We start from the raw sequence: 10,388 nt of genomic DNA on the forward strand, positions 1-10,388 counted from the left end.
CAGTATTTTTTTTTTTTAAAGCACGTGTATCTTACAAACTAAGTATTTAAAAATACAATTGGACACACTAGAAGCACTCTCTATTTTGAGTGTGGCTCATCACAGGAGCCTTCAAAACCTGATGCACTGAAGAGCCAGTCTTCAAGCAAGAACAACATTATAAATAAAAGAAATTTATTAGAATAAGTGTCCTCTGTGAGAGTCTGCACAGTAATTTATAAGGTAATTTAAAAACTTCCTGTAAAATCAGCTATTCTATATGCAGACTAAGCTTTATAGTAGTGAATATCTGTCTTCCCTAATTCACTTTAAGAGCATTAGAAATATAAGGCAAGGCTTTGTAGTTCAATATCTCCCTCCGTGATCACAGAATCCTAAATTAAGAAAGGGGAATAATCGCTTAAAATCTTTTGAATGTACACAAGGAGTCTCAAAATGTTTATCTTCAAAATACATGGAAAAACAAAGATAACACATTTCAGGTAATCACGTCCTAAGATAGAAGAATTAAGTAGTTGTGTGGCATCTAAAATACTGTGAACCTTTATCTTTTTAATGAATCCACTGAAATTTAATGTGAATCTGTTTGATTAACTTTGTTCGCTGTAGCTTATCACTTTGCTAAAATGGATGCAAATTATTTCTTCTTTACAGTTGATTTTGATTTAAGCAAATGTCTGGTCTTCTACTTGTGGAGAAAAGCAAGCTTGTCTGAAACCAAAGGAATAAATGTATTTGACTGAAGTCCTGCCTGCTCTGTGGGGATCATAAAGATCCCATGGAACTTTTCTGAAGAGTAAGGGTGAAGCCTATTGTCCTTGGACAATTTCCCCTTCTCCCCCCCGCTGGGTAGTACCGTGTCCTTTTGCTAATAATTATCCTTTTTCCCGTGGGTGGTTGAATTTCGCTGATGCTGTAGCTTTTTTATTATTATTATTTTTATTAAAGCTTTGTAGAATCTTTCTGATTGTAAAGTGCTAATAGTATTTTAAAACATGTTAATGATGTCTAGAACTTGGGAAACATGACATTTGTCTTTTTTACCACATAGAAATAAATTATACATTGAATATATAATATTTTTACAGTGCCATAAGTGCACATAGATAATACAGATGCTGGTTACATAAGCCACAACACTGGCATATTTAGGCATCTTTCACATAGTGAATTTGCTTGCTAAATTTTTTCGAAACGTATTTACATTTCAGTGTGGACAGATATTCAGTAGCGTGTAGGTCTCTATTACATAACCATAGTTCAAGTAACTTACACTTTATGTACAGTAAGTCTGTTTGCTATTTGTTCTTTAGGGTATCTATGAAAAGGTCCAACTATTAAAAACAAATTGGGGATACTGATCAGACCGTCACCAGATCTATAGATTAGACTTCCCTACAATGAGGGATGAATGGGTTTGTATACTTACTAGAACAGTGTTTCCCAAACTGGGGACGCCGCTTGTATAGGGAAAGCTCCTGGCGGGCCGGGCCGGTTTGTTTACCTGCCGTGTCCGCAGGTCTGGCCGATCGTGGCTCCCACTGGCCGCGGTTTGCCGCTGCAGGCCAATGGGAGCTGCTGGAAGCGGTGCGGGCTGAGGGACGTACTGGCTGCCAGACTGGAAGTGAGATGTCATTGGTTGCTGTAACAGCACACAGTCAGTTTTCCCAGGAATTGAAGTTAGGGGTCACTTTTCACTACTGTACCTGGACAATTGAAATCTGTGGAAGTTGATGGAACTTTGCAGGATCAGGCCCTTAGTACCTCCATATACATATAAATGTACCCTGTATCCTTCATCTTCCTCCTTACATCTTGTTTGTTATCCCCATGAGATTGGACGTGTTTAGGTACATTCAGTACTGCAGTTTATGGAACAGGGATTATTACCTAATGGTACATTGAAATCTTAACTACTTTCTACGCATGCCTGATGGTTGCTTACACTGAGGCCTTACACTTGTCTGCCAGTGTAAAGAATCCTTTAAAATGAGTGGAAGAGGTCCCCATAGAAGACTCTTCGTGCAGAGCGCTTCCCTAGCTAGCATAGAGGTGGTATAAGAGCTATATTGTGACCCTGTTCCCAGCCCATGGTGTAGGGGAGTATTGGGGGCATAGTCAAAGTGTATTGTGCAGTTGCTGCTATTTGCTTTCCAAGGACTATTGGAAGCAACCGTGGCTGCTTTAACTTGCATGGAAACGGGAGTGGTCAGGCTTACTCCTGTACGATTGTAGAATACGAGGTGGCTTAAATAGAACTTTATCCCCCAATTTTAATGCAGGAGGATAATTGACATTCACTCCCAAAGTTTCTGGAGGAAAAGATACAGGGCCTTGAGCAGCAGATGGAGTCATTGTAAGGAGTCACAAAACAAAACCACAAGAGGAACAAAAGAAGGAACTGGGAAATATAAGTTAAATTGTAATGGGGCAGTTCTGGAGTAGCAAGAAAGTCTGAAATAAATATATGGTATCTAGGAAGAGTAGTATGAAGAGCAAAGTGCAAACCTCTGTGAAGCATTCCAACTTACGATATTCTTCCCTTGAATAGAAGGCAGAAGACTAGCAGGAACAGAACCGCTAGAATAGATCAATAACCTAACGAAAGACTCGGTAGAGCTGCCTTTTATTCCTGGTTCTGCCAGAGCCTTTCTTTGAGGCCTTGGGCAAGCAATTGAGTCAACTCTCTGACTCAGTTCTCAATCTTTAAAATGAAGGTGCTACTTACCAATATCACAGAAGTTGTTGTGAAGCTAAATTTAGTAATGATTGTGAGGTGCTCAAATACTGTAGTAGTGATCATCGTAGAAAAGACTATCAATAAATAGTGAGCTGTATGAGAATATGTTACAGTGTTCCTAGGGAAGAGATAGAAGTCACATTGTTTAGGACATTTAAAACTAGGCTGGACAAAAACATTAGAAAAAAATACTGTACTAGATCAATCTTATACTGGTAAAGAGAGGGACTTGAAGGTCTCTTTTCCATCTCATTCTTTTAGTAATAATTTAGTGAGTTTTTTCAGTATGCTACATATCTGCTCTTTACCTGAAAATAAAACAATGTACTTCAAGTGTGTGTGTGCAGTAGGAGAAAGGAGAAGAACTTTAAAACATCAGTGCTGACCACCAAATTTTCTGTTTTTTCCCCCTGAACTTTTTAGCTATACATACGTCTGCTATGGATATGCTGGGAGGAGCTGGTGTGGAACAGCAATGCAGAAAAACTGATATCCTTGCAGATGCTGCATATTGCATTTTAACAAAACCAAAAAGTTTCACAGGAAACTTCGTTATTGATGAAAATCTGCTGAGAGAAGAAGGAATTAAGAATTTTGATGTGTATGCAGTTGCACCTGGTAAGAAAGGACATAATGTTAAGAAAAGAAATAAGCTACAAGTAAGTTTATAATCCGTTCTTCTGCTAACGACCTGTGGATGTTCAGTCCCATGGTACCCTTCTGCATTCCCAGAAACAGTTGGCCCAATCTTCCAGAGCCTCCACCCGTGAAACTTCCACTAACTAAATATCTGTTAATGAATGGAAAATGCTTCCATGTCACTGACTTATGCAGCCTGTTATTTCTCAGCCTGTGATTTCTCTCCCCACCTCCTCAGGCCCCTTCTGCTTTTTCTCTTCAATGAAAGATTTTCCATTATGACTCCACAAGACTTCTAGTTGCGTTTTACGCCCACTGGAGAACAGACCCAAATCTAAGTAAAATCTGTCTCTAAGACAAAATATTAGGTACCTGGCTTTCCCTTGCCACTGACTTTTGCTTTCCAGAAGCTGTACAATACCTATTTAGAAGCCTAGACGTTATTTAATACTGATACAGAAATAGATTATTATTTTTGCTGTTTTCACTTTACTCACAATTTTTATATATTTTATTTTAGGTCATCCATTGCTACCAGACTTCTTTCTAGATGTAGATCCTGATACTCTAGCTATGAAAATGGAAGCACATGGTAAGAAATTAAAGTACTTCCATCAGATTCATTCACTAAAGCTAATTTCCAGTGATGAAGCTGAAATATAAAGGTTGTTAAATATATTTCCTTCCAAGAATGTGGTCTCATGTAAGATACTTGGGGGGGGGGGGGGAATGATTTCTCTGTGTGTATGTCCGTGTCCGTGTCCGTCCTTGACAGGACCTTCACTGTTTCTAAGAATTTTGCCTTACTTTAAAAATTAAAAGTGGGAAGCACTCTTCATAGGTCTGAGTTTTGGGGGGAATCGGGGACATCAGTGCTTCCTGGAAAAAGAAATAAACAGTCAAAAGCATACTTCTCAGAAATCTTTTGTGATCTGCCTCACCTAATTTCCACATTCACACAGATGTAATTGTCACCCTGGTTGGAACTGTCACCCTCTTTTTGGGAAATCTTATACTCTTTTAAAAAACTGACATTTTCCTAGTTAACCAAAATAAAATCACCAAAATGGAGCTACAGTTTCTGCAGCAGTGTCAAGAAGGCACAGTGCAGGAGGAAGAAAAGGTGAGAGAGATCACCTTCCTTTCCCTCAGAAATACCATTTGGGTTTGGGGAAGGTGCACTGGATTAGGAGCTCCGGAGATGATGAGTTCAAGTCTGACCTCTCTCCTATGTGTCATAATTTTATGGGTTTCACAGCCCTTTTTATTGAGTAAGACCTGAAGTATCATTTCCCAGCTCCTCATTTTACAGATGAGATGACTGAGTAGCTGAGAAGTTGCTTAAAAAGATCACCTCCGGCAGAGATGGGAATAGAACCCAGGTCTCTATTCTAGCAGACCCAAGTCTCATCCACTTAAGTCATATTGCCTCTCAGAAACATTAGGCTAAACGTATGTGCTTGTTTATACTGTCTGTAAAATGGGGTTTCTCCTATGTACCCACCTCTAAAGCAACGCAAAACAAGCAGATGACTACTAGAGTCTATAAAAGTATGATTACATACTGTTCCGCAGGCTGGCCTTATGGTTAAGGCACTGGAGTGGCATCCAGGATAATTGTGTGGTTTGTTTTTTTGTTTTCCTTTCTCCCAGCTCTGCCACAGACATCTGAGATGATGGTAGTCATTTAAGCCACAGTTTTCAGAGGCAATATTATTTTTTAGTCTTTAGTTGTTTCTGTAATTTGAGTAATCTGAAAATGATTAAAATGTTGTATATGTGCTTTTTAAAAAAGCAAACTTTACATAAGAAAACAATGAGCAAGAACAAATCACTTCAGAGAATATTCAGAACTATTTTATCACTCAGCTAACTTATTATAGAATTAATTTTATTAAATATTTTTAAAAAACATTATGCAACCTAATATTCAGTGTAAATTACAAATAAAATCCACTTAGTTAAACACTTCTATTGTGCTTAATGTATACATATCTACTAATCAAAACTCTGACCATCAGTATGGTAGGAGGATGGATCAATTTACATCTTACAAGCCTTCTTGATAACTAACAGCTGAAACAGACTGTGCACACACATACTTTATGCAAAATATGTTACTGTTTTGCCTGTGTTGCAATAATTGCCCTGATTCAATATATACAGCAAATTTGCAGATGACACTAAACTGGGAGGAGTGGTAGATACTCTGGAGGGTAGGGATAGGACACAGAGGGACCTAGACAAATTAGAGGATTGGGCCAAAAGAAATCTGATGAGGTTCAACAAGGAAAAGTGCAGAGTCCTGCACTTAGGACGGTAGAATCCCATGCACTGCTACAGAATAGGGACCGAATGGCTAGGTATCAGTTCTGCAGAAAAGGACCTAGAGGTTACAGTGGACGAGAAGATGGATATGAGTCAACAGTGTGCCCTTGTTTCCAAGAAGGCTAACGGCATTTTGGGCTGTATAAGTAGGAGCATTACCCGCATGATCATTCCCCTCCATTTGGCATTGGTGAGGCCTCATCTGGAGTACTGTGTCCAGTTTTGGGCCCCACACTACAAGAAGGATGTGGAAAAGTTGAAAAGAGTCGAGTGGAGGGCAACAAAAATGATCAGGGGGCCGGGGCACATGATTTATGAGGAGAGGCTGAGGGAACTGGGATTATTTAGTCTGCAGAAGAGAAGAATGAGGGGGGAAAGAGGATGGATCTATACTGTTCTCAGTGGTACCAGATAATAGAACGAGGAGTAATGGTCTCAAGTTGCTGTGGGGGAGGTTTAGGTTGGATATAAGGAAAAACTTTTTCACTAGGAGGGTGGTGAAGCACTGGAATGCTTAAGGAGGTGGTGGAATTTCCTTCCTTAGAGGTTTTTAAGGTCAGGCTTGATAAAGCCCTGGCTGGGATGATTTAGTGGAGGATTGGTCATGCTTTGAGCAGGGGGTTGGACTAGATGATCTCCTGAGATCCCTTCCAACTCTGATATTCTATGGTTCTATGATACATAAACATTTAAAAGAAAGCATAGAAAATAATTTTAGTATTGTATAATGTTACACTCTTTATATAGAGTTTGTTGTAAATAAATTGTGTAAAGGTCAGAATTAAGATTTAATTCAATTTGTTACTGTGGCGGGGGGAGGGGGTTCTGTGTGCATGTATGGGAGGTGAAATATGAACCATAGAATCATAGAAATGTAGAACTGGCAGAGTCCTTGAGAGGTCATTTAGGCCAGCGATTCTCAACCTTTTTGGGCTCATTTGTAAATATTTATGGTCCATTGCAACCCAGCAAATAGTCTGGGGGTGGAGGCCCTGGGGTGGTTTCATTTGGGTCCTGCCCTCCTCCCCCACCCAGGGGGAGGGTTGGGTCCTGCCTGGCACTTACCCCACAGTGGCAGCTCCTACAGCTCTTGTGCTGTGGGGCTGGCTGGGCTTGGCTCTGTGCTCCACGTGTTGCAACCTCCAATGTTGCAGTGCTGCTCAGGTTTGTCCCTGTCTTTGGATTGGACCAAATTTGTGTGAGTGGAGTTGTGACCTGGCTTATAGAGTTGCAGTGCCCTCTCTCAAATTTGGCCTACCCAGACTTCCGTCAGAGGGAGGCCTTCCGGAGAGGGAGGGGCTGTTACTACACACAGACAACCCAGGGTGCTGTGGACACAAGAAAAGCTGTGGCCACCAGGGCCGCATTTGAGAAACGCTGCCCCAGAGTTTGCAGTGCCTGGAGCAGGGAGGTGAGCCCTAGCCAGTCCTGTGGGAAAGGATCCGCCACGCGACCCTTTGAAACATTCTGGCAGCTCAATTTTATGTCCCAACCCATCAGTTTTGAGACACCCTGATGTAGTCCATCCCATCCCCATCCATCTCCTATTTTGAGGCAGGGCCAATATAGCTACGCCGTCCCTCAGTGGAGCGTGGGTCATCGCAGTATAAGCTTCAATTCTCCATCCCCTTTCTTCTTAATATTCACGTTGACTAAAAATGCACTTTTCAGCCTTAATTCTAAATTAGCAAATTCTTTCTTTTGTTTGGCAGTTGATAAAATATATTTCCTCAGTCTTAAGATCTAGAATGCTGTTGATGTTTTAAAATGCAGTAGGTACTTTAAAACAGATTTTTCTAGCACGATGGTGTAAAAAAGTATCTACTTCATTCAGTGGAAAAAAACCCATCTTCTAGGTGCTTCTCCAGTGTTCAGAGAGGGGAAGAAAATAGAATCAGACAAGCCTGAAGGCCCCGATGGAGCAAAGCATGAAGGCCCCAATGGAGCCAAGCCTGAAGGCCCCGACGGAGCTGAGTCTGCTGCAGTTAAGCCTTTGGGACCTGTTGAAGAAACATTTAAAATTATTAAGGGAGCAATCAGTGAAGATGTTGTAAGGTCTACCCAAGGTGTTTATCTGTTTGAACTGTCTGGTAAGGAAGACTTTCTTTTATTAAATCTTCACCTACAAATTTACAGTGAAATACCTTCAGCATTTGCACAGAGAAATACTTCATTCTTAGTTTGTCCAAAGGTACAGTGAGTGAAGAGGTTTTTTGTTTGACACCTTGAAGAATGTGGATACATGACCCCTTACCTTCCGTTCATGAAACACTAAACCATTTAAATTACCATAACACTATTATCATAATTAATGTCTTATTACACAGTTGACATCAAGAAAAGTTATCTTATAGATGGTAAGGAGTTAGGCACAAACCTTGTGTTTGATGTGCTGTAAACTATTTCCATTGTTCTTGTTTGTAGGTGACGAAGGAGGGACTTGGTACATTGATCTTAAGAACAAAGCTGGGAGTGCAGGAATTGGAGAACCACCTGTGAAAGTAGATGTGGTTATGAGCATGTCTAGTGGTGACTTTGTGAAAATGTTTTCAGGTGAGTAACAAAAGGTTTTTACCAAAGTTGAGCCAGTTTTATTACTGTTTAGAATTATTCAAATGACTAATTGATAATTAGATATTTCTCTCATTATATGTTCTCATAACCAGATGAATCTTAGGCTTTTGGTAGCACTAGTGAAAAAATATTCCCTTGATCTCTCTCCATCTCTTCACTTGTTCTGGTCTGAGAATATAAAGCGTGGTGCTATCTTCATGTCACTGAAATCTTAACAGCTAGTTCAGACACTCTGACTTTCCTTACCAACTTTTAAGATGTTTGAGAAAGTACTCAATAGGTCCATTGATCTTTCTACAGGGTCCCCTCCAGGCCCAGATCACCTCTCTAAAATTTTACACGCTTACAGTGTGCGAGTATAATGCATCGACAGAGTCACAAAATTAGTTTTGTTCCAATGCACTGATATCAAATGCACACTCCAGCGCTTGTTTTTAAGTGGTATTCAGTGATTAAAAAGTAGTTTCTATTAAGTGTTTGTAGTCTAAAACTAAGCTTTAGCTAACGCTGAATAATTGAGATCAATTTTAACTACAGATGTTGGTAGCAAAATAAGTTAGTGCATTTGTCTCTCTGACCCCTGGAGACATGAGTTCAAAATAGTCAGCTCAAGTAAGACTGCTATTCTTAATCTAGTCCTTGTTTGGTCATATAACAAAGCCACAATGTTCTGCTGCACTCTGGCATTGTTAGCAGGCCCAGAATAGGGCTAACAGGAAGTGTATTGGTGAGAAGGAATTGAAAATACTTTTGGAAAGGAAAAATTTCTCCACAGGTTTTTTAAATTGTATTTAGATGCTGTATTATATGACACTTTTTCCAGTTTTATTACTCCTTGAAATAACTATTAACATTCATAGATATTCAAAAGAGACAATCAAAATCAGAAATTTGTCGCATACAAAACTGTACATCAGTCACTATAAAAAAGTCCACAAACAATCACCATAGACTTGTTGGCTCAAAAAGGGGAGTATCTCTTAAGCCTTGATTCATCAGTCCATTCCTGTTCAGTGAAACACTTCAGCACGTACTTAAGTTTTTATAGCATCTGAGAATTAGTAGAGTCTTTTAGTGATGTGTTGTCCTCAGTCACATCTATACTACTTTTCATTTTCCTGATAACATTTTATTCCCTTTTTTTAGGCAAACTAAAGCCAACCATGGCCTTCATGTCAGGAAAACTGAAAATTAAAGGTAACATGGCCTTAGCAATGAAGTTGGAAAAAATGATGACTCAGTTCAGCTCCAAACTGTGATGGGAAGGCTTATTGTGTGGAACATTGTCCTTTAATAAAAATGTAACACTGTTTGTTGTTTAAAACACTAACCCTGGCCTTTTTTGGATGTACTATGAAAAATATGGAATTGACCTGATGAAATGTGGAATTGCTAGAGGAAGAATAACTTGACATTATTCTAATTAGAACAACAGATCCATCATTTGGCATCACGTTCAGGTCTCTTCTTCCTCTCCACTGGGGTCTTGCACTCTGTGTGGGGCTGGAGGGTATTTCCATTTCTTCTTTAGGCTCCTCCTTGGCTTTGAGACTTACATGTCCCAATCATCATTTTCCTAATGAAGGAAGCTTATATTGGATTTTCGTCAAGCTACTCAGTTGCACTGAGGAGCAGTAAAATAGAGTGAAGGTGACCGCAGGTGTTTTCTTTCTTCAAGGGCTATAAACTCTCTGTCTCCTGTGCTGGAGGAGATTGGAATCAGTTTACCGTAATAGCCTTGCAGGGCTATATGATTAGTAGTCTAACTTTTCAAATTATTTACACTTTTTTTTTCTTGTGCTCTCAATATAAAAATCTGAAGTGCTGTTTTGAGGGTGTACCTTTTATGTTTTAAAGCAATTTTCTATACTAAACTTTTTACTGTGGAAACTGATTTCTGCTAAAGAGTTCTAAAACTTCTAAGCCAAACTCAGGAACTCTTAGTAAAAGTATACTAATAAAAAAATAAACTATAAGCCTTTGTGGCTAGGTGCCTAAATAATTCAATCAAATAGCAATGTTTTTTACAGAGAATATTTTCAACATAATTGATTTGTTGCTGGAAACTATTCCTGCCAAGTTGTACTCAAATTAATTGAAATAAACA

At 39.4% G+C, this 10,388-nt stretch overlaps 1 protein-coding gene across 1 annotated transcript in view; it reads left to right on the plus strand.

The window, feature by feature from the left end:
* The window catches only part of HSDL2 (hydroxysteroid dehydrogenase like 2), a 29,056-nt gene extending 19,445 nt beyond the window's left edge, over positions 1-9,611 (plus strand). The window contains exons 7-11 of the mRNA XM_039543064.1: positions 3,164-3,358; positions 3,900-3,971; positions 7,564-7,797; positions 8,132-8,260; positions 9,428-9,611. Coding sequence (XP_039398998.1) covers positions 3,164-3,358; positions 3,900-3,971; positions 7,564-7,797; positions 8,132-8,260; positions 9,428-9,540 — 743 coding nt within the window. The 3' untranslated portion in view covers positions 9,541-9,611. The remainder of the gene's footprint in view (positions 1-3,163; positions 3,359-3,899; positions 3,972-7,563; positions 7,798-8,131; positions 8,261-9,427) is intronic.
* Positions 9,612-10,388: the final 777 nt, after the last annotated feature.

This window comes from Mauremys reevesii, linkage group 6 (genome assembly GCF_016161935.1).
Source record: "Mauremys reevesii isolate NIE-2019 linkage group 6, ASM1616193v1, whole genome shotgun sequence".
Lineage (NCBI taxonomy): Eukaryota > Metazoa > Chordata > Testudines > Geoemydidae > Mauremys > Mauremys reevesii.